This window comes from Colobus angolensis, unplaced genomic scaffold, assembly GCF_000951035.1.
Source record: "Colobus angolensis palliatus isolate OR3802 unplaced genomic scaffold, Cang.pa_1.0 Scaffold125, whole genome shotgun sequence".
NCBI lineage: Eukaryota > Metazoa > Chordata > Mammalia > Primates > Cercopithecidae > Colobus > Colobus angolensis.
In genome coordinates this window covers 473,514-498,141 of record NW_012113697.1, presented here as the reverse complement: position 1 = coordinate 498,141, position 24,628 = coordinate 473,514, and the positions used below count along the sequence as shown (strand labels likewise).

The 24,628-nt window shown below is 46.1% G+C and overlaps 1 protein-coding gene across 4 annotated transcripts in view; it reads right to left on the bottom strand.

Moving 5' to 3' along the window:
* The window catches only part of PMP22 (peripheral myelin protein 22), a 36,216-nt gene extending 13,035 nt beyond the window's left edge, over nt 1–23,181 (bottom strand). The window contains exons 1-3 of one of the 4 annotated variants that reach the window (XM_011933232.1): nt 22,978–23,181; nt 18,193–18,304; nt 16,621–16,720 (exon numbers count right to left, since the gene is read on the bottom strand). In XM_011933232.1, coding sequence (XP_011788622.1) covers nt 16,621–16,720; nt 18,193–18,270 — 178 coding nt within the window. In that variant the 5' untranslated portion in view covers nt 18,271–18,304; nt 22,978–23,181. Of the gene's footprint in view, nt 1–16,620; nt 16,721–18,192; nt 18,305–19,976; nt 20,144–22,977 lie in introns of those variants that run through there. The other 3 variants (XM_011933234.1, XM_011933230.1, XM_011933233.1) reach the window with 3 other exon arrangements.
* Between the last annotated feature and the right edge of the window lie 1,447 nt (nt 23,182–24,628).

The window sequence follows — 24,628 nt, the reverse complement described above, 5'->3', positions numbered from 1 at the left end:
AGATCACACCACTGCACTCCAGCCTGGGCACAGAGAGAGACTCTGTCTAAAAAAGAAAAAAAAGACCTTGTAGCTATATTCTAATACAATAGATACACCTAACACAAGCAACGGTCAAAACCAAAAAAGATTTTGAAAAGAAGCTTCAGGCAAATATTAACAAAAAAGAAAGAAGATAAATTAATAATAAAAAATAGAATTTATGTTGAAAGGATGAAAGTGGCCAGAGAGTTGTTCGGTTGTTTCATAGAGGAAAGATTTGGTTTATTTGATATTTACTTCTGGTTTACATGATCTATGACTGAAGAAAATAAATTTTTATGCATATAATAACATGGCCTGGAATAGTGAAAACCAAAAAATAATCAAAATATGAGAAGAAATTGTTAAAACCACAATGACAGTAGAAGACTTTAGCTTCCTTCCTCAAAATAGATGTCAGGTAGACCAGAAATAAGAAAGAATGTAGATTATATAAGAGGGTTAACAAATTTGGTCTAATAGATGTATAGAAAACTTGTGTCTATACAGCAAAAGACAAATTTTCTATACAGCAAAACCATAAGTTATTTTCAAACACACATGGGACAGCTTTTCAAACTCATTTTAAGGCAACAAAGAATATCGCAATAAATACCAAAGCAGAAATGTTATAGGCTCAACACATAACTAAAGGCAAACCGAAATTAGACATTAAAAACAAACTAGCCAAAATAAATTTGGAAATTTAACAACAGTGCTCCAGATAATTCCTCGGATGAAAAAAATCAAGATGAAAAGTAAAAATTTCTTCAGCAAGGAATTATATGGAGAGCCACATGGCACACCTGTGGGTTGTAGCCAAAGTAGTTCTCAGAGGACACTGTATACACTTCTAAGTATTTGCTAGAAAAATCCTTAAAAAGAGTGAACTAAACTTTCGACTCAAGAAGCTAGGAAAAAAAACAACGAAATAAGTCCAAAATTAATTGACATAATATGGATAAAAGCACAGACTAATGAGACAGAAAAAGATATTAAAATACTTTTAATAAAAATGTCTGGTTCAATGAGCAATGACAGATAAGAAAAATTTTGAAGTAAACACAACAGCAACTAAAAACCAAAGCGAACAAAAAGAAAGTCAGAAAAACAAATAAAACCAGTGAGTCAAGATATCACCTACCAGATTTAAAACATATATGTATATTTTGCTTATTATAGTATATGGTATAAATTAAATATACAGTTAATAATTATATGCCTTATAATATATAATTATAGAACATACCATAGAACTATGATATATAATTATATAATATATAATTATAGATCATATATGTTCAAGTGCTTATAATTATATAATACATAATTATAATTAATAAAATGTATTTTATTTATAGACACACATATGATGTTGTGTATTATATACTAAATTTACATGTATGCTTCCAAAGTCTTAATTCTGTCCCATTCTTTTATTTTTCTTTCATGATTAATACCATATTTTTGAATTGCTAAAACTTTATAATACAAATATAAGCTTCGTATGTCTAAAAATATATATCAATATCGTATAAAATATAGTCTATAAATAAAATATATAATTATCTATCATAGTTCTATGATATGTTCTATAATTATATATTATAAAGTATATAATTATTAATTGTGTATTTAATTAAGTCATTAATATATTTATTTGATTTTTTTTTTTGAGACGTTGTCTCGCTCTGTCTCCCAGGCTGGGGTGCAGTGGCGTGTTCTCAGCTCACTGCAGCCTCCAACCCCTGGATTCAAGCGATTCTCCTACCTCAGCCTCCAGAGTAGCAGGGACTACAGGCATCCGCCACCACTGTCCGGCTAATTTTTTTTTTTAATGGAATCTCAATTTTGTCACCCAGGCTGGAGTGCAATGGCACAATCTCAGCTCACTGCAACCTCCGCCTCCTGGGTTCAAGCAATTCTCCTACCTCAGCCTCCTGAGTAGCTGGGAGCACAGGCGCGCACCACCATGCCAGGCTAATTTTTGTATTTTTAGTAGAGACGGGGTTTTACCATGTTGGCCAGGCTGGTCTCGAACTCCTGACCTCAGGTGATCTGCCTGCCTTGGCCTCCCAAAGTGCTGAGATTATAGGCATGAGCCACCGCACCCAGCTTGTATATTTAATTTATACCATATACTATAATAAGCAAAATACAACAGACAATACATAGTGTTGGCTATTCATTTGGTAAAACATAAAATTAAATCTCTAGTTCACATCATTAACAAAATTAAACTACAGAGAGAACAAAGAGAAAACAGCTAAGTATAAAATTTAAGAGCCATATGATTAGCAAAGGAGAAATATGAACAGCCAATAAACATTGTAAAAGGTGCTCAACCTCACTAGCAACCAAAGAAATGCAAGTGAAACCTATGAGGAGGGTGATACCAATTTTCATCCAGCAAATAGACAAAATTCAAAATAAATGGATAATATCAGCAGAACAAATAAGTGATAGCTACCTGCATACACCATTCATAGGAATAATAATAATATTATTATTATAATCCTTTTGTGATCAGCCATTTTGTGGCAGAATATATTAGGTTGACACAAAAGTAATTGTAGTTTTTGCCATTAAAAGTAATTTAAAAATTGTAACACCTCCAGCATAATGACACAACAATATATATATTCAAGTGCTTATCTACTATATCCTGTAAAAACATTGAACATGTACTCAGAGAAAAATAAATAAGGACATTCATTGTAGCATTTCTATGAGGGAAAATAAATTATGGTATATCCCTACAATGAAATATTGTTTTAAGAAAATCATGAATTAGAAAATGAAGAGCCTTTGAAAGATCTTCAAGACAATGAAAAGAGTAAGGTGCATACACAACATGTCATCGTTATGAAAACAAACACCAAAAAACTATATAATTGCATGTAGACATCCACAGGCATGCAAGTATTCGTAGAGAAAGAGCCAAAGTTATGTCAAATTGATGTCAGTGGGTTCCCCCAGGAACTACTGTTGCATGAAGAAGAGTTTAGTCAAGAAGGCCTTTCAGTTGAGAATATTTTCATGTATTATAATACTTTTACTACTTAAATAATGAAAACCAATTTAAAAGATTACATAGGTAAAAACGATGCAGCAGTCTATTGACTTATTAAGAGTTAGGATTCCAAAACTCAAAGGGCTACTGGAATTCTGGGCAGGACTGGGCTTCCACATGCCCAGGAAAAGAATAGGGGCTTTTCCTTTCCTCCAACAGCATTGATCAAAAGCTACACAGTGACAGCGAGAGAAAAAAAAACAGAGCCCGGCACAGAGAAAGCAACCCCAAAAGGCTGGAGCAAAATTCAAGAGCTCTCATTTTCAAAGGGAAGCCCACAGGGCCCTGAGGACATTTCTAAGCTCAGATGCTGCTGCTCCCCAGTCAGAACCATTCATCAGAACTGGAATAGACAGATAACCAGCGCAATAAGAGACAGCAGATACCACACACTCCGAAAATGACAGGGCTTTGATCCTGTCCAAGGATGGGGTCCCGTGTGAGCAAGTGCAAAGCCTGACTCTCTCCAGCATTTGTGTGCTCCGATTAGGACGGTCCAGGCAGGGCTGGGTTCTGTTGCCAATTTCTTCTTACCACCCGTCTAACTTGCCGCATACATTTTTTTGGCCTTGAATTCTGCTTCACTAACTTGAGGCACTCATATATTTTACTGGGTTGTCATAATCATCAAACAAAAGAGTTGTCATTGAAGCTCTGTTAAAGGATAGTGCAAATAACCCCACCTAAAAGGCTGATGTGAGAAACAGGGTAAACAAGCATTTACAGGCTGTTATTGAGGGGCCAGGTGCTGGAGCATTTCCATCTGGGTCACACCAAACAGTATGAAAATGGGAGCTACAATGTTCACACAAGCCAGGTTATTAGCATATCGGCCAGAACTCCAAAAAGTGTTTGGATACAATTTTGGCATCAGTTCATATCTACTTTCCAGCATAAACGTGCTACAGAGTCAGAGAGCAAATATCTGCACAGACAGCAAACTGTGTCTATAAAGAATCAGAGAGCAAATACTCTAGGCTTTGCAAGTCTTACGGTCTTCTTAGCAACTACTCAACTCTGCCTTTGTAGCACAAAATCAGCCATAGCCACAGACAAGATGTAAATGAGTGGGTGTGGCCCATTCCTCCAATAGCCATATATCCAATAAAGTCTTATTTACAGAAGCAGGTTGGATTCGACATGCAAGCTATTACTTGCCACACTCTGCTACAGCAAAACAAGTCAGATGTATAGAAAATAATTATTCGAGTTCAGAGAAATATAATGCAAGGAAAAATGCTGTCAATTACCAACCTGTTTTATTTAGATCAAACCTAGTGTGACACCAACATTCCAAGTGGCTAAACTACAGATTAACACAAGCCCCAGTGTGGCGATACCCTTCCCCACCCCTCACCCATACTTGCAATTTGTATGCAATAAATAGTAGAGCTTATGTTGAGTACCTGCTGTCCTCCAGGCCACACTCAGTTCCTGGTACAAAGTGGAGGCCTGGTAAATATTTGTGGAGTTCCCACTGGCAGTTTTAAGCTAATATCCAGCCTTGGTGCTGAGAACTGAATTAAAAACTAAAGCTCTGGCCAGATGCAGTGGCTCACACCTGTAATCCCAGCACTTTGGGAGGCCAAGGCGGGCGGATCACAAAGTCAGGAGATTGAGACCATCCTGGCCAACGTGGTGAAACCCCGTCTCTACTAAAAATACAAAAATCAGCTGGGTGTGGTGGCACGCGCCCGTAATCCCAGCTATTTGGGAGGCTGGGGCAGGAGAATCACTTGAACCTTGGAGGTGGAGATTGCAGTGAGCCGAGATCATGCCACTCTACTCCAGCCTGGAAACAACAAGACTCTGTCTCAAAAAAAAAAAAGCTCTTTGCAGGCCTCCTGTTCTGAGAGTGTCCGGTAAAAGAGCTGCTGACAGCTTTCTGACATGGGCCATGGCAGCACCCAGAGCCAGCTCCCCCCCATATAGTGGGAAGCTCGAGTTGCACAACAATCAAGGCTCATTTCAAGGTCAGATTCCTGCTGTAGGAGCAGCTGAGCAATGAAGGAAATACAGCAGCCCCCTCAGCTGTATTCTTAGCCCAGGGCCTACAACCCAGTGAGTTAAGGACTCAGAAAGTATGAAGCACTTTTCAATGTAACAGTTCATGTGCATCTTTCATTACCAGCATGGCACCAACCCTGCCCCACGTCAAGTCCCACTCTGGGCAATTCATAAAACCGTTCTGAGTCAAGAGAACAGGTTTTTTGAAAGTGAAAGGAAGGACAGTTGCAAAAGAGTCAGAAGAGACCTTGGAGAGGCCAAGAGAGAAAAAGCCATGAGAGGGTGAATCACAGAGGCAGAGAGTTATTAATACTTCCCATTTGCATAGCGCTAGACTGTTTTCAAAACACATGACCCCAAGACCAGGACTCCCACGCCCAAACCTCCCAGCCCACAACCATCACACAGATCACCATTTTCCTTATTTCTCAGTATGAATGTCATTCCAGAAATAGCTGAGTCTTAGTCTATGAAAGGCCCCCATCCTAAACTATGTGGCCTTTGCTCATATGCTTCACCCACCAGCTCAAGCATGCCCAGAGCCCAGCGTGGGTCTTGCCTCCTGGGCTTCAACTTCTTCCCCAGCTGGTGGCTTTGAAATGGGGCTGGCCGGTCAGGCTAACTTTGCCCATGATTCATGCAGAAAGCAAAACAGATGGAGACAACTGCGTGCCAGCATGGAGCTCACAAAGGCGACGAAGGTCATATGGGTGGCTCTTTCAACAGGTAATTCTGGGGGCGTTTTAGTTAGAGCAAAGCCTGTGTCTGGCCACTAGTGGGCACAAACTGCTCAGTAATCTTCGTGTCAAGGTATTCCGGCTAAAGCTGATACAGTTGTTCAATGACCTGCATTCCTAATTAAGCCGGGCCCAGTAGCTCACGCCTGTAATCCCAGCACTTTGGGAGGCTGAGGCGGGCGGATCACGAGGTCAGGAGATCGAGACCACGCTGGCTAACACAGTGAAACCCCATCTCTACTAAAAATGCAAAAAATTAGCCGGACGTGGCGGCGGGCGCCTGTAGTCCCTGCGACTTGGGAGGCTCCTGGGAGGCGGATGTTGCAGTGAGCTGAGATCATGCCATTGCACTCCAGCCTGGGCAACAAGAGCGAAACTCCATCTCAAAAAAAAAAAAAAAAAAAGGCTTTGTGGCAAGCACAGAGCTAGTTTGTCGGGGTCTAGTTTTGCACTTTGACATCCATATTCTTGTTCTGCTAGTGAGTTCTCAGACTTCTAAAGGAAATAACATGCAGCCACTGAGGTACCTGAGGTTACTGGATAATAGTAAGCTGTTTGAGGCTTTTTTATACCCTTGTTGGAAAATTCTAGAAACAGGGAAACAGAGTAGGCTTTGTTTCTCTAAGAATTGCTCTTGGAAGACTTACTCCACCAGATACAAAAGAAAAAGGAGGCGCGTGGGTTGCATGATCAAGGATATCAATCTCCCTCGTTGGTAATTCACAATGTACCATGAATGATCAAAGCCTGCTTAACTTTCAAAACTTAGTGTCTTTCAAACTGATTTATCAGGAAACTTTTTTTTTCTGTTTTCTAAAAGAACAGCTCACTTGAAAACACTGAGTTTGGCCACAGAAAATGATGAGAAAGGCAGTTGCAATTGCAGTCATGAACTGCATCAGTGGAGAATTAACAGGGAATAATTGGTTTAGTTTTAAGATCTTTAGGTTTAGGAGGAATTCTCCCTATAGAAATAATAGAGTTCTCCTCCTTCTTTCCCCCAAAGTATGAAAAAAGACCATGCATGATGGAAATTAAGAGCTAGAACAACAGAACTGCTCTCCCCACCAGCAACAGTAAACCAGTGCCCGTCTGCAAGCACAAAACCCATCCCTGCTCCCTCTGCCTACTGAAATTCTACCCCATTGCCAAGGCCCAGTTCAGAGATCACCTCCTTTTAGGATCCCTCGATGCAACAATTACATCCTGAACATGAACAGAGGCTCCGGGACCCATGCAATGTGAAGGTCCTACCTCAATTTCAGGTCCTACCTCAACACCCACTCTGCTTTTAGGAAACCAGGGTACCTGCCTCAGGTTACTTAATTTGTTAGAGGCAGACCCGGTGCAGAAAAACAAGGAATCCCTGATGCCCAGACTACTAGTTTTTCCACTACAACACACTGGGGGTGCAGAGAAGTCAATGATATGTTTGAAATCTAATGAATTAAATGATTCTACCACCATTCTTCAGACTTAGAATCCACACAAACTAGAGAGAGAGGAAGGAGAATGGTGTGGCAAAGAGAGAGGGGTTCCCCTTATTCTCCGCTCATCAGCCTGCCAAGCCAAACCACTGACCAAACTTCAGAAGGGCAAGAAGAAGCCCTGCTTCTGCAGCTGGGACTCCAGTGGAATCCCCAGCACCAGAGAAGCCACTGAAAGAAGGAAGGAAGTATCACCACCAGAGAAGAGAAAGGAAAACTGCAATCGTCAACTGTTTGAAGAGTCATCATGTAGAGGAGAGACTGGGGTCACCCTGCGGTCATTGTCCAGGAGGTATTATGGGGATTTAAACTCTTTAAGGATGAGCCAAGCAACTTGATAAAACCCAAGTCCAGCACATCAGGCATGAATGAAGGCAACCTGAAGTGACTGGACAAAAGAGGGGCAGTGTTGGGTTTAACGAGGTAATTTCTTAAGTGACAATATCTCCTGGCATTCCTCCCTCATCACTGGCTGCTCATCCCCACTTTCCTTCCTGTACCCTCATTAACCCCTGGCATGCTCAAGACTTAGCTCTGAACACTGTTCTCCTTTTCTGTCTTCTGCTCTCAACTCCTCCCCAAATAACTATATTCAGCACCATGACATTGAATACCCTTCAGTATAGAGGAATGACTCCTGACTTTGAATTTCCAGCCTAGACCTCTCCCCTGAGCTAAAGACTTCTAAATTGAAGTGCTTTGCTGATCTCTCTGATAATCAAAATGTAAATCCTGATTTCTACCCCTTGCCCCAAATCTTCTGTTCTTCCTCCAGTCTCCCCATCTCAGTCCAAGATCCAGTTACACACCAGTTGCTCAAACCCCAAACCTAGAGTCATCTAGAATCATTCTTCCCTAACTCCCTACATCTAACCCATCAGCAAACCCTTTCATGAGACCTGTTTCTTTTCTCTACTTCCCCTCCCTAGCTAAGCCACCAGCTACCTCCTAGAGTTCTTGTAAGGAGTAAATGCATTGCTCTTCAAAGAATGCCTGGCATTTATGTGAGTTGTTTGTATTCTTAACATCATCGTCATTGTCATCACTGTCATTTCAGTGTCGTCATCATGTCCAGTCTGGATTACGACCACAAACTCCTCACTGGTCCCCAGTTTCTACTCTTGCCTCTCCCCAGAATTCATTCTCAACAGCCAGAAGGAGCTTACAAAACACAAATCAAATCATGACACTCTTCTGCTTAAAACCCTTCAATGATGTCCCAACTGTCCTCAGTACCACAGCCTGTGAGGCCCCAGCGATCCTGCTGTCATCCCTCTCTCCCGCATTCCCCACCCTCTTTTCTTCAGCTAACTCAGGGCCTTGGCTCTTCCCTCTACCTCCTGGAATTTTCTTCCCATGGTTCTTCCTATAACTGGTCCCTCCCTGTTTTTTAAATCTCAGACCACATCACTATGGAAGGAAGAGGCCTTTCCTGAGCAGCTCATTCCTCCAGTGATGACTTTCCATTGGATCACCCTATTTGTTTCCTGTAGAGCACGTTCCACTACCCATAGTGATGCATTTATTGTGTATTGCCTGTTTCCTCCAGCTCCTTGTGAGCTGCACAATGGCAGGGACCTGCTCTTTCTTGTTCATCTCTGTGCACCCCGTTTCTAGAATAGTGGCCAGTACATAGGACAGGCTCAGTAGAGTTGAAGAACAAATGAATGGATCTCACTGTTAGCTCTTCAAAATTAAGAGGCTCTCTTGAAGGTAGTGAGTTCCCCATCAGTGGTAGGATGAACAAGTGGTGGACATATTGCAGAGGAGTCTGCAGCTCGATGGGACAGGGAGGAGGGATGGGCCAGATGACTCCAGGTCCCTGCCAGTGTGGGGGGCCACACGTGCGTGGCTGACTGCACAGTCAGAAGGCTTCATCCCAGACAGCCTTCCCGCGGGCACCAAAGAGCAACATCCACAACCTCAGGCTGCACCATGGCCAATCCCTGCTCCTGAAACGCAAGGGATGTTTTCTTGGTGCTGGTGAAATCTTGGGGATACAACTGAAGTTTTTTTAAAGCAAAGACTATAGCTTCCAGGTCATATGGTTCAGACACAGGTTCAAACAAACATTTCATACTAATTCCTGGGTATTGGCATTAGAGAAACTCTAAGGGTTGAAATCTTGGCCTGTTGACAACACCTTCCATCCTCTGTACCTCCTTTGCACCACCAGGGCCTCAGCATCTCATAAGAGCCTGTACAATCCAGAGCCATTACTTGGGTAGAGATTACGGGTTGACTCAGGGAGCCACAAAGGTTTTAAAATGTAAAACATGGGCCCATAAATGCAGAAGGTCTCCTGTGTTTTCTAAAATCTGGCCAACAGCTGGGACACAGACAAGGAAATTGTCTGGTGTCCTTGCCAAAATGGCAGTGTCACCAAATTGATAAACAAGTCTGGGATCATTCTGAAGACAGGAATGACAGGAGCCCACCAAAGACTCATGTTGGGGGCTGCTGAGACTGGCAAGATTTAGTTTCTCTAATTTTCAACCTAAGGCATTGATCTAATGCCGCACACAACCTATTGATAGTCATGAGTTTGCTGTTCCTGCTGTTGCTGCTGTTTAAACAGAAAAGAAGAGTAGTAAGTGGTCATCTTCTCAGTGCCTGGTGCTGGTCCAGCCCACATACTGTGGCAGAGGAGACCCACCTGTTGTCACTGGGAAATGAGGGGCTGCAGGTACTGCCCTTAGACAATGGAGGTGGCCAAGGATGTTTGGGGACAGATTAGAGGACAGCTCAATAATTCCCTTCATGCTTTGGTGTTGAGCACTGGCCTCCTCTTAAAGAACAAAAATGATTCAAAAAGGGACACATTTTTTGTGCCTAACACCTCAGCATGAAAAAGTTTATCAACTACCTTTTCTTCTGAGACAAGAGAGGACTTTGTGAGCAGGGACAGGGCCTGAGGGACAGATTTTACGGAAGACAAACTCTGCCTGGGTCCTGCCTCATCACTGAAGCTGACGAAGACCAGGCAGGGGCCAGGGCAAGCCAGAACTGTGCCCTTCCAGCTCCTGGGCTCCCACATGGCCTGTGGCTGAATTCCAGTATTCTGACCCATCCTGCTGCATATCAGGTCCACACGAATTAAATAAAGAGCAGGGGAACGCTTGTGAGAACTTGGACTTGATATTTGGATCTTGGAGACTTAAAAACAAAAAGCACTGGTTCATTTAACAGCAGGGCAAATGTTTTGCCTGAATCCTCTGGGTCAGTCGATCTTCAACTGGCCCATAGGGTCTTGGGGAGGAGGCTTGGCACACCCCTCCCCCTCACCAGAGCCTTCCAGATTGTATGAGTTTGCAAACTAAAGCTCCAGGAACTGGCCTCATTCAAAGCTAACCCATGGACCCTGCCTGCCATGCCCTGGGGCTCCATTCTCTTAATCAAGGTAGAGCGAACCTACTTAAAAAAACTGGTTACTCAAAACCAGTTTTCTAGCATAAAATGTTCACAGTTATTTTCTGATTGTGAAAATAAAAGATCTCAATGAGGAAAACAGGTAAGGCAGCAAAAGAAAAGAAAACAGTCAAAGTGATATGAATCCTGTCACCCAAAATAATCACTGAAAATATAACCGATGCATTTCTACCTTGTACAATTTCTGATATACTCTGCCTTATGGAGGCTTCGGGACTGTCACTCCAACTTGGAATCCAACAGACCACTGAGAAACCCATGGAGACAGCAGGTCTAAGGAAATCACAAAGATTAGAAATGCATGCATATGCACCCAACTCCTTCCTAGTGTGGGTGGGGACACACACACTTTGAGATGGTCTGTGATTCTACTTACCCCTCACTCTCTGTTCCCACTATTCTGCCCTGCTCTCTGTCCCTCAACTAACAACCTCCTTCCCTGCCCAGTGATCTTGCACTTGATGGTCCTTCTGTACGGAACCTTCCCCAGATGTTCATATGGCTGGTTCCTGGCCACCCTCAAATGGTCACTCGTCAAGCAGACCTCCCTTCACCTACTGCAATCCCTCTTTATCCCATTAACCTGTCTTATATAGTTCTTACCATTGCCCCCCAAATTCTCCATGTTTATTGACTGGTTTGTCCAGTAAAACATAAGCTATTGTTCACCCTTATAACCTTAGTACCTGCAGTAGTCTCTGGTACACGATATTTGTTCAAGAAATAGTCCTGCATGAAAGATCAGAAGAGAAATGAAGAGGCTCCCAAAGTGGGAAGTTCATGTTTCAGGAAGTGAGAAAACGCTGAAATTCCAAGATGAGGGGAAGAGAGATGGGATGTGAGACTTAACAGGAGCAGGAGTGGATCATTCAGGTAGATTCCGATGGGCGTTGTTAAAGATTTTCATCTGAAGATTAAGACCAACGAAGGGCCTCTGAAAGGTTTCCAAATGAGGAGTGATATAATTAGGTTTGTGTTTTTTTAAATATCAGCCTGGATTCCGTATGAAAAATGAGTCACAGAAGAGCAAGAAAGGGTGCAGCTAACTAGTTAGGAGGACCCTGGCGCCTCTGACAAACGAGGAAGCAGCGTGACCACAGATGGGCAACAGGCATTGGAACCACGGGGTGGCCTGAGGGACCCGTGACAATGCTGAGAAGAGAGAGAAGGAAACACGTCAAAGCAGACTCTAGATATTTGGCTTGCCAGCTGGTGAAGCAGCATTCACTAAAATACTAGAAAGTGACAAAGGGGTGGATTTGGCGGAGGAGATAAGGACTCTCTCTGGCCTAGTGGCTTGGGGGCCTCTCTTCGATATCCCAAGGGAAGTTGCCAGGAGATAGCTGGATAAACAGGTCTGGGATTCAGAAGAGAGGCCTGGATTGGAGGAAAATAGAGATTCAAGAGACGTCATTAAATAATAATAAGACGGCTGGGCGTGGTGGCTCACGCCTATAATCCCAGCACTTTGGGAGGCTGAGGTTGGTGGATCACCTGAGGTCGGGAGTTCGTGACCAGCCTGACCAACATGGAGAAAGCCTGCCTCTACTAAAAATACAAAAAATTAGCCAAGTGTGGTGGCGCATGCCTGTAATCCCAGCTACTCGGGAGGATGAGACAGGAGAATTGCTTGAACCTGGGAGGCGGAGGTTGCAGTGAGCCAAGATTGTGCCACTGAACTCCAGCCTGGACAACAAGAGCGAAACTCTGTCTCAGTAATAATAGTAAGACTTCACTTGTACCTGGAGAGGTGGTAGAAATAGAGAGAAGCCTCGACAGATCCTAAAGTTTCTGAGAAGAGTCTATATGAGAATGGTGGGGTGCTGACAGAGCCCAGGATGCAGCAGAGATGGACTCTTTGAAGAATGCTGAAATAACCGGGACTTATGGAACTGTAGAGGGCACAACTGAGCTATTGCAAAAGAGTATGACTGGGTATGGGAGGGGATGGTCAAACCTTCAAGGGAAGTATTCCATACCAGGCTTACAGAGAAGTACTTGCTGCCAAGTTTCTGTGATTTGAGAAGCCATGTTTCCCCCAAGGCCGAATGACTATATTTCTCGCCTTCTCTTAGAAATAGGTGTAGGTGTGACCGTGTTACATTTCATTAAAAGCAAAGGGGATTCATTCTTCCCCACCTCCTTTCTCCACCCTACTGCTTGAATCATGGATGTGACAGCTAGAGCTCTAGCAGCCTTTTGTTTCCTCAAGATGACAGCCAAACCCAAGAGATGGTAAAGAAATGAGCTAGCAAGTATCTGCATCTCTGACAATTTCATGAAACCTCCATACCTCTCTCAGGCTACCTACTTCCAGACTTCTTTGAAAAGAGAAAAAAATAAATGATCTTATTTAAGGCCCTATCATTTGAAGATGCTCTCTTATACGCAGTCAACTCTAATCCTAACCAGAACACTAGCCAACTGGTCTACCCTATCCCCTGCCTTGCTCTACCCTTACCTTAGGTCATGTCATTGCCCTAACAGGGAATATTCTCTTCCCCCTTGCCTGTACTGACTTAAATCCTGCCCATCCTTTGGAGGATGGATCAAATTCTACCTCCCACCAGAGATTTCCCTTCCACTTCCTCCCTGAACTCGGGTGCTGTCTGCCTGCCTCCCTTTGGGCATCTGGCCTGCTCTGCCTTCCAGGAGAGTGATTCACCCTTCCATAGTTATCTCCTGACTCCTTGACCAGGCTCGGGACCATCAAGGCAAGGTTCATGCTTTCCAGATCCTCGTATTCCCTGGGCTGGAAAGGAACTGGATACAAGATCATAATGAATATCTCCACACGAAGCCTCTCTTACCTCTGCCTACATGAGGCAGATAAGGAGGGGATGCCAGAAAGTATACAAACACATTTAGAAAAACGAGAAGGCAGGCAGAGTCAAAGTCAGTTAAAAATCTAAAACTATTTCTAATATCAAGATGTAGTTTGGGGGCAAGATCTGGTATATCTCTTTCAAACTATACAACCTAGATGTTAGACTGCCTCATGGCACGATGCCAGGAGGCCTCATTCATACAGAAAACAACATAAATGGCAACCCCCAGAGAGAGGTGCAGCGTCATGGTCATGCACCAGAAAAAGGAGTCCTTTCAGAGAAAAATACCAAGTCACATGGCACAGTGACTCACGCCAGCTCAAAGTGTAATCCCAGCACTTTGAGAGGCGAGGTGGGCAGATCACTTGAGGTCAGGAGTTCGAGACCAGCCTGCCCAACAAGGTGAAACCCTTCTCTACTAAAAATACAAAAATTAGCCAGGCATGTTGGTGGGTGCCTATAATCCCAGCTACTCAGGAGGCTGAGGCAGGAAAATCGCTTGAACCCAGGAGGCAGAGTTTGTAGTGAGCCGAGATCATACCACTACATATTTTTTCACACTTGCAACATATTCTTCACAAATCGATGTCAATAATGAGTTACTTTTGATTACTTAACAAGTATTTTTTTCCAAACATACTTTCTAAGAGCAAACACAGACGCGGTATGTGGTTTGCAACGAGCATAGTTCATTTGTAAAGGCAGTATAATGTTTTAAAAATTACACATTTTTTTCAGCTTATTGTTTGCTGCCACAATTGTTAAACTCAATCGAGGAGGCCCCCGAGGATTCGACACTTAAGGCTGAAGTCGTAGCAAGTGCTGCCACATTGGGGGAAGAGAGCAGCAGAGATAACCACCACTGGGGAAGTGTAAACGGAAATTTCAAATTTAGATTAAGCCTGAGTGGAGTGGAGACAAACCCAGCGTGTTCAGGGACAGCGTCCAGATGTTTTCAAAATGCCCTGATTGTGAGAGCTCAGAAGGGAGATGTGGAGAACAGACACTCCGGGGTGCTCTCAGAAAGCAATGAGACAGATTTGAAACCCACCCTAAGGAGGCATTGTAAATGAACCCAAGAACATAAGCTTGGCACAGAAGGAACAAGTTGAGAGATAAGAAGTTTCCTGATTAAAATAACCCTAGTGCCTCTTTGAGATCTGCTTCTAGCACCAACTGACAGCTATTTCCAACCGCAGAAGACACCAAATGCAAGTCAGTAACAGGCTACAGGTCAATATCGCTTTCTTTCCTGCAGATGGTTTAAACACAACTTAGCAACTCCTCTGCAGCCTCGTTTCTGCTGAAGCTCAGCCGGGTTTTAATACACCTGCCAAAACTGCCCCCTTCCGGGCCCAAGAGTCCAGGATTCCTTGCCAAGTCGCATGGCCAGATGCCACTTGGGGATGGCGCCTGTGAGCACCAAAGCCTGCCCTTTTCGGGCTGAGTCACTACTTGTAACCACCAGGTGTCAGTAGCGAGGACGGAGACTCCCATCCAGAGTGCTCAGGGAAGTTTAGCCAGACCCTGAAGGGGGAGAAACCGGATGCTGTGGCTTTGGGAACAAGCAGTGCTATGGTCACATTCTCAGGCACTCGTGAGTATTTCATTTACCCAGTTACCAACTCACCATGCAAACCCACCATATAATTTCTGGGATAGCTTTAATTCAATGTCTTTCACACACTCAGAGACAAGATTAAGCACTGTTCTCACTTCAGTAGGACTGGGATCTTTTCTCCGCTCCCTCCCCAACCCAGAAGGTAAAAACATAAAGCAGGGTTTTCCATTCCTTGCTTATCTTCTCCATATAAATTACCAAATGAGTATTTTAGCAGTTTCCATTTGTACTGTGGTTCAAGGAATTTGGTTAATAATGCTTCAGCTTGGGACATGCTTGGGTATTACTAGGTACAGAGCCGTAAGAGGGAAAGTCTAGCAAAGAAATTGGATTATGCAAAGCCAGGACCAAAGGCCACTTCACTGCCTGTTTTATCGAACTGGATCTAAACTGGTTTCTCTCATCTGGTGTAGCATCTTGAACATATATACTGGATCTATGAGTAGCTGCAGCAACATTTAAAGTTGTATTTCCGTGGCCTTTTAAACCCAGGATGTTAGGAAAGCTCTGCTATATCTATAGGTCCTTCCAGCCTGAGGACACATCTTTTGGAACAAAAGATCATGTGGATCCAGGTCCACGGGCTCTTAACACCAATCGCTGTGGCCTACCCAGCCACCAAAACAGCTCATCCTGTTTACCTCTGCCTGTCTGCATCCAAACACGCAGGGCTCCTGGCTGGGTGTTCCTTTCCCTCTGAGTGCTTAGGGTATCTAGTTGGTGCTTCTGCTGCCAACTATCCCTTAATTTGACCCTCATGAAGCCTGGCTTCCACATCTCACAAGCAAAGATGCTGAGGACAGAGGAGAAATACAATCTTCTGGATTAAGGACCCCAAGGCTTAGCTTAGGGTTTTGCAAACAGCTTCAAGTCCCCATCTTGCAACAAGGAAACATTCAAAGGTTTTGATGCTAGGTGGCATCACTGAGGTCCAAGACCTGGAAAGGCAGTCAGTCTTGTGTCCATATGACTGATGGTGCAGTGAGGCAGTCCCACTGTCACTGCAGCAGAAAGGGGCAGGACATTTCTGAATAGACACAGCCACCAAACCAAAGATACACGTTTGATCCAATGTCCCAAGGGGGTCTGCCTAAGGCTTAGCTATCATATCACCTTTACAGCTCCTATGTCGACATTTTTTTTTAAATCACAAAAAGCGTTATCCTAAGTGATCAGGAGGGTGCTAAGGGCATGTCTCTAGGTAGAGTGAATCATAATGATGCCCAGGATCTCAGCTTCCCCAGTGAGATCACCACCCCTCCCATTTGCCTTGGACTCACAGCTCCCTGTCACATGCCAACCCACCCCAGCAACAGCATTCTGGCTTGTGTCTTCCAATAAGCGTTTCCAGCTCTGGACTGAGAAACATGTTACAGGCATCTGAGGACAAGCTCATGGAGCACAAAACCAGCCTCACCGTTTGGTGATGATGAGAAACAGTGGTGGACATTTCCTGAGGAAGAGGTGCTACAGTTCTGCCAGAGATCAGTTGCGTGTCCATTCCCCACGATCCATTGCTAAAGAGAATCAGATAGATATCCTGAGTCAGGGAGGGAGTGAGGAGTGAAGGAAAAGGGGAAGGAGAAAGGCCCAGGGATGGCGAAAAGCACCCTCATGCACCTAGCTACCCCGCCCACCCCTGCATGGTAACAGCCAATGTTTTATGACTTAAAAGCACTTTGTAAATGGAAAAGTTCTCCATGCACACGAAAACGATTATGTGCAGAGATGTTTACTATAGTAGAAGGAGCCATGAACTCAACCTGAGACACCTGCATTCAAGCCTTCTCTCCTCCCAGCATCTCTGGGGATCATTCCCCAAGCCCCTCTCTCTGAGTCTATTTCCTTGTATATAGCTCCTATCAATCTGATGTTATCATCACCAGGCACAGTGGAGATACTGTGAAGATGCTTGTAAATGTTAAACCAAGTCACAAATCCCCAACATAATTATCTCTCACAGAGACTATAAAATCATGCTGACAGGCCGGGCATGGTGGCTTACGTCTGTAATCCCAGCACTTTGGGAAGTGGAGGCGGGCGGATCATGAGGTCAGGAGTTCGAGACCAGCCTGGCCAACATAGTGAAACCCCGTCTCTACTAAAAATAAAAAAATAAAAATAAAAATGAGCCAGGTGTGGTGGCAGGCACCTGTAATCCCAGCTACTCGGGAGGCTGAGGCAGGAGAATTGCTTGAACCCAGAAGGCGGAGGTTGCACTGAGCCGAGATCACGCCATTGCACTCCAGCCTGGGCGACAGTGCGAGATTCCGTCTCAAAAAAAAAAAAGAAGAAGAAGAAAGAAAAAGAAAAAGAAAATCAGGCTTACAATGTGCCTTAAATTAAGAGGCGAAAGCCACCATGGGAAAACTGCCTGCATGTCTGCTTATCTTCATCGCCAAGAAAATAACTTTAAGATCTCATGGGCTGGACAGTTTTGTAACATAAGTTACTCTGATGGCCTGTTTCTATCAGTGGAAGCTTTACTAACAAGGTGTTGTGTTCATGCCATAAAGCCGACATGGGACCTGTGAAGTCTTTTCCAGAAAAGCTCATTTTAACTTTCCAATTTCAAGTCCTAAAAGGGTGTTTTATAAATTAATTCACCCATATGACTATGGTTTGGATAAAAATAATAATAATAATAATTACTCCTCTTCTTCAACGAGGCTGCATTGAAAAAAAAAAAAAAAGTTAAACAATCTTACCAAATGAAGGTCGTGGCCCCTAGATCTGCTCTGAAGTTACTTGGCTTAAATAGAGACCTGCGCAGCTAACCCAGCCCAGCGCTCGCTTCGTTCCTATCACTGAATCTGCTCTAGTTTTCTCAAAGCAACTGGAAGGGGGCAGATTGCCAGAAACTTCCCTGGGACGTCTGAGACTTCCAACTGTCTGCAAATAACACAGTCCTGAACCAGAAGGAGCACGGGCCGGGAACCCAGATGGGGAAGAGCGGGCCGCGCAGGGAGCCTCCCAGCCAGGCACTCACGCTGACGATCGTGGAGACGAACAGCAGCACCAGCACCGCGACGTGGAGGACGATGATACCCAGCAACAGGAGGAGCATTCTGGCGGCAAGTTCTGCTCAGCGGAGTTTCTGCCTGTGGGGAGAGCGCTGGGCGTAAGGACGAACGCACTGGGCCGAGCGAGGGAGGCGCGCGCAGAGGGAGGGTCCCGCGCACTAGCGTAAGGCCCGGCCTGGCCCAGCGCCCGCAGCCCGCCCGCCCGCGCGAGTCAGGAGCCTTCGCGCCGCCTGCCGCCGAGAGGGGGCAGCAGCCTCCTGCAGGACCAGCGCCCAGCGTCCAGCGCCCAGCCAGACCCGCCTGCAACGGAACATCTTTTGCTTTTGGAAACAAAACAAGCGGTTCGCACGTCTAAAAACACCCAGGGAATAGAGGGGTTTCCAGAAAATATGAGCAGAGGCCACTGCACGCTTCCACCCACCCCGAGCGCCTCCCGGAGACCGCCCGGTAAGGGGAGAGGTCACGTTCTCCGACAACCCAGTTCAGATTGTGAATTCCCTACGGGGTGGAGGTAGCGGTGAGGGGAGTAGGCGCCCAGATTTCCATCTGAGAACTGGAGACACCCGTGACATGCGCTGGGGGAGACAGCAGCGAGGAGGCTGGTTTCCCAGACCCCAGTGCTCTCCGCATTCCGTTCGTCTCCAAGTTTCCACCCAATTCTGCCAGCGTAGAGGAACCGTCCTGGCCCCAGCTCAGCCTCGCGCAGACTCTGGCGGCTCCGGAGAGGCGGTGCAGAGCCAGAGGAGTGTGGAAAGGAAAGAATGGCTCGGGAGGGTTGCCCGGACCCTGCGCTTCCCGTCCACCGCGCGCTTCCCCAGGCGCGCCCAACTGAGACTCCTGGGGGCAGGGGGCATTCTGCTCTTGCGCTAGACCCGCGTGCTCGCCTAGAGGTCCAGTCTGCACCCCAGGCACTCAAAACCAGGACACGGACCCCATCAAGACTGAGCTCCGGTCTGGGCGCGGTGGGACAGGAGCCCAGGAGCCTGGACCGAAGGGAGTAGATGTCCAGCGGACGGGAGAGAGAGACAGAGGGTAAAAGGCTGAGTCCAATAATTTCAGCCGGTCAGAGCTGGCAGGACATCTATCCCAAGTAATGCGGTCCTCGCCCCTCATTTTAGACTTTGGGGGAACTGAAGGCTGGGATGGCTTGTTAGAGGACATGCATGGCTGTGGAAGATCTAGCTGAGACTCTGGGGACCATTTCAGGCAGAGTCTTGGGCCAGGGAAACAACGTTTCAATAACCCAGTTTGGAAAGCACCCAATCCCAGGCCCCTCCGTTCCTCTCCACAAGCATCACATTCAAAGACACCGGAATGCGCTGGAAGAAATAAACAAGGATTTCTGATGACTCCCAGAGGGTTTGAATTAAACAGATGGCATGAGGCTGGGAACTGGGGAGCCACAAGAATCCAGCACTCTCGGGATGTCCGCCACAGGGGCTGTTTTGTCACTGTATCCCGGAGTCAACGCCTCTTCAGCAAGGCGAAAACTGAGACGCCCTTATCCTCTATCCAGACAGCAGCACCATCACCCTTGCCCTGTAAGGTCTTACAGACCATAAAGGCTCCCCTCGCTGTATTACTCCAAGCCCCATTGGAAGGGAACAGGACACACAAGGGACCCTGTGCCCCTAAACAGAAGCTCCAGGGAGCTGGCCAAAGCCCCGCGCCTGCTCTGTGCTTTCTGACACCCTCACTGGAAGATGCCCACATTTCTCCTCCATCTCCTTCACTCTCCCCACCAAATCACTTACAGCCTAAAGGAACAGCTGTCCCGATCCTCAGGGTGGCCTCAAGTACAAACTCGGGTGCGTTGGCTCCGCTGCTGGCGCCGCCAAAGCTGCGCTGCGGGGCTGCGCGCGCGCGAAGCAAGGGGGCAGTGGGAGGCTCCCGGCGTTCCCCTTTAACGGGAACAACGCCCTGTTTGCGTCGCTGCAGTAGGGTGTGTCCCTGGGTCAGCGTGTGCGGGAGGGCGGGACTCAGGGAGGAGAGGGGGCAGGAGAGAGGGAGGGCAGGAGACAGTTAACTTGGCCTTAAATGCGCCTCAGGAAAAAGTCGGTCTCTGCAAAATCGCGGCGACTTTTACTCGAAACCAGAGGCGGCCGAGCTTTCCCACCTCCCACCTCCCTCCTCCCCCGGCCCCGTGGAGATCATGGAAACCTAGTGTTGACCGAGAAACTCGCTTCTCAGCCCACCATGGGAAGACTCAGCCAAATGTAGCTCAGCAGATGCCCAAGGATGGGCTTCGGGGCGCGCTGACGCCGACCGCGCCCGCGCGGGGCTGAGGTTGGATTCCACTCCCACTAACACAGGGCAGCGGGCGCTTGAGCGTTGAAGGAAGTCCCTCTCCTCTCGGGTCCTGGAGCCCCTGCCCTCTCCTGGCGTCTTAGCCGGGCACACCTGCCCCTCGCCCGTCCCCGCTATTACTGTCTGCACCTACCAAGCATGCCGGCTTCCTAGGATTGGCAGGGATTGATCTAGCGGGCTCTGCTTGAGTGCGAATTGGGGAAAGAATAGTCCGGCGACTACCGGATAGCGTGGTCTGGGGTTGGGCTCCTCCTAGCCTGGTCAAAACCAGACTACCACCGAATAAGCTCACGCAAAGTGTTCCTGCAGCAGTCGGGCTTGGCTGTCAGCCTTGGCTGGCGTCCTGGCCATTGGGTTTAGGGGGCGGGTGCGAGGTGGCCATTTGAGGTGGGGTTGGAGCAGCCAAGGAAATCAGCTGATTCATAGCCTCCTAACGTGACCCGCCCAGCGTTACAGGGAGAGAGGCTAGCCCTTCAGTCTCCGCTTGGCAGAGGCGCGCCCAACTGAGACTCCCGTGCGCAGGCCAGTCTTGATGCACGGGACGGGGAGCAGGAATGTGGATATTAAAGGTCTTTGCCTGAAAATGCAGCAGTTCACACATGCGCGCGCGCGCAAACACACACACACACACTTCCCCACCTCTAGTGTACTGTGTCATAGAAGCTCATCCCTCTCAATGATTCAAATAATTCTATATTAATTTACAATTTGAAAGGAGCTGCTACTTTAGCTAATTGTATATTCTTACTGTAAGTAAAAATAAATTTGAAAAAATCTTCCAACGGTGATCTTTTTAAAACTCTCATGTTATCAGATTAAAATTAAGCGTACTTGTAAATTGTATTTACAGTTCCCATTACATGCCAGGCACTTTGCCTGGACTTTGTGTGCATGGTCTGTGAGAGTCAGTGGTTAGGCATTCTGCCTCTGGGCTCCACCAAACCTAATCACCCTGCTTACTTTTGTTGTGAATCTGGACAATTTCTGAAGTTCAGTGAGCTTCAGTTTTCTCAGATGCAAAAGGAACTAGTAATGCCTGCTTTAAAGGTTTATGGTGATGATTGAAGGAGACAATATGTACAAAGCAGTTAACATCATGTCTGCAACATAATAAGGGCCCAGTGCCCAAATTGCCACCACTATTGTTATATCACATTTAACTCTCACATCAACTCTTCAGGGAAGACCTGACCACCTCTGCACAAAAGTAGCTTGTAACTCTGATAGATAGGTAGATCGATTGATTGATCGATAGACAGGTAGATCGATAGAGTGACAAATATTTATAAATGAAAGTGCGTAGGCAAGTAGAAAAAAAATGTCTACAGACCTGGAAGTGTTTTCTTTCCTCCATGGGTCATTTTATAGGTTCGATTTGCTCTAGAAATTATTACTTTGTTTTATGCTGTTTGGACATTTATTTATTTAACCAACATTTTTGTGATTACTACATACTCAGGACAGTTCTAAGTAAGCACTTTACAAATGTTAGCATATCTAACTCAGGATTTTCTTTCCCTTCCTTTGTGATTTTCAAATAAACTTTTTTTTTTTTTTTTTTTTTTTGAGACAGAGTCTCGCTCTGTCTCCTGGGCTGGAGTGCAGTGGCTGGATCTCAGCTCACTGCAAGCTCCGCCTCCCGGGTTTACGCCATTCTCCTGCCTCAGCCTCCCGAGTAGCTGGGACTACAGGCGCCCGCCACGGCGCCCGGCTAGTTTTTTGTATTTTTTAGTAGAGACGGGGTTTCACCGTGTTAGCCAGGATGGTCTCGATCTCCTGACCTCGTGATCCGCCCGTCTCGGCCTCCCAAAGTGTCAAATAAACTTTTTAATAAAGTTTAATACACATACAAAAAAAGTGGACATATTGGGTGCTACATCTCGCTTCTTCCTTTCTTTTGAACCCAATAGTTTAATCAATAACCACCCAGGTCACAGCCACACCATACGCTGCCAGACAGGTAAACCCAACCCATCTGTCCCTCACTGCCTCTGGTCTCCTGCCTGGCTCTCAATGGTGGAAGAGGAAATGCTACTCAGTGCCTGCTGACCAGGCTTGCCACACCCAGAGCCCGGCTGGTCAAGGCTCTGCCACAGGTGGCAGCTTCTCCCTAACCTGCTTACCAAGGCCACCTGCCAGGTGTGTGTGAACAGCTATTTTCCATGGGGGAAGAAGCATCTAGATTCCTTTCTTCCTTTCAATCTGGATGCAGTAGGGTTTCTAGATGCTCTCAGATGGCCCCCCACCTCCCCAGCCAGAGTGTATATCCACCTCTTAACCAAGGATATAAAAAACCCTCTGAATCTCCAGTCAGTTCCAACACAAATGCACCATCTCTCCTGCAATCCTTTACATTTGCAGCTTGCAGGGGGTGGGGAATTAGGCAATTCTTGTAAAGCATAGGCATGCATCACCCAGAGGCACAGTTTGCCAATAAAACTCACCCAGCCAAACAGCGTAACCCCTTCTTCCAAGCAGATTTCTTTGCAGTCAAATGCAAGGGATGCTAAGGCAAGGCCCTCCCCACAGGACAGCCAGAGACCTGCAGCCGACAGACTAAGCCTGCAGCTTCCAACCAGGCTCCCTGAGATGTTCCCTGGTGGTGCTCCCTGTAACTGAAGCCAGACCAGGAGTCTTTCCAGTTTATTCAGGGGCTGGTCCAATGCTGGGATATGTCATGGTGGCCTGAGAGGTTCTCAGCCTCTATTATTTAAAGAGACAGTGTCCAACTTTGTGTGCTTTCCAGAATATAGTAATCCCAAGAGGCCCTGCAGGGCATGGAGAAACTGGAATCAGAAGGGAGAAGAGCTTTGAGTATGGCTGAAGTCTGTGATGCCAAGGTTGTTCTCTCTGGAAGTGCCAACCTGTGTAATAGCCAAGAGGCCCCACTAGCTCCCCTCCCCTCCCAGTGAATTCTGCAGAGATTAAATATACTGTGTGAAGGATCTGTGTCTACAGTGCTACATATGTGCAGGTAAGTTTTATTTTAAATAAACATCATTTTAAGGGGCCCAAACATTGCACAGCTAATCTCTCACCGCATCACAGCAGTGAGCCAAATGTCTCAAGAGTCACCAAATCAAGCCTGCTTTGTTCCAATCCCTGGTTGGAAAGACTCTCTGCTACCTGCTCTGTCTGCCTAGACCCCATCGCAAATGATCACATGTGTTGTACATTAGAATAAAACTTACGGAAATGGGTTCTTCCGACTCTGTCTTTAATGTGCCCTCATCAAGCTGAACTTCATGAGATAATTCAGTGTAAGTAAACGAACCTCTACTGAAAACTTTCTAACCTGTCAGGCAGGATAGGCTGGAAGAGCAATTGGAAATTCTTGGAGAGGGAGGTAAAGGAAGTTATGGCATTTTTAGGTTCTTTGCAGCGTACCCACTCCAACTCCCAGAGAGTCCTCCATCCCTTGAACCTCTTCTAGCTGCAAGCTCCAACACAAGGGGACTGTTTTCATTGCAGGAGTTTCCTGGAATTCTGGTACTTGCGGCATAAGACTTCCTCTTGTGTCAGGGATCCCCAGTCTGGAGAGACCTGCAGAGTTTGGAGAAGTCTCTCCCTGTCACACACTTTACGTTTGGTTGGACTCTCCGGTCACAAGGGCCTCTCAATGGCCCTCTCTCCTGTTCTGCCCACAGCCAGCATCTGCTCACAGTCAACATCACAGCCAGTGCCAGTGGAAGTTTCACCTTTCTCTCTTTGCTGAAATCATTTTTATTTTTCCCAGCAGTGGTTCTTTAGAATCACTCAAGAGCTTTGTGAATGACCCAGCCTGGGCCATGCTCAGAGAAGCTGACTCAGGTGATGTGGGATGAGGCTCAGGTATGGGTAATTTCCAGTGTCTCTCTCCCCACTGGATGTTTGGTTATCCAGCCAGGTTGCCATGTGGAGTTAGATTGTCCCTGATTTCCTTCCAGCTCCCTTCTGTTGTGGAACCCAAGTGGAGATGAGGTGCAGTGTGGGCTGCTGCAGGATTATGCAAGTTATAGGTCAGTTCTGCCAGGCAAAACAGGGGGGTTTGTGTGTGTATTTATCTGTGTGTGTGTGTGTGTGTGTGTGTGTGTGTGTGTGTGTGTGTGTGTGTGA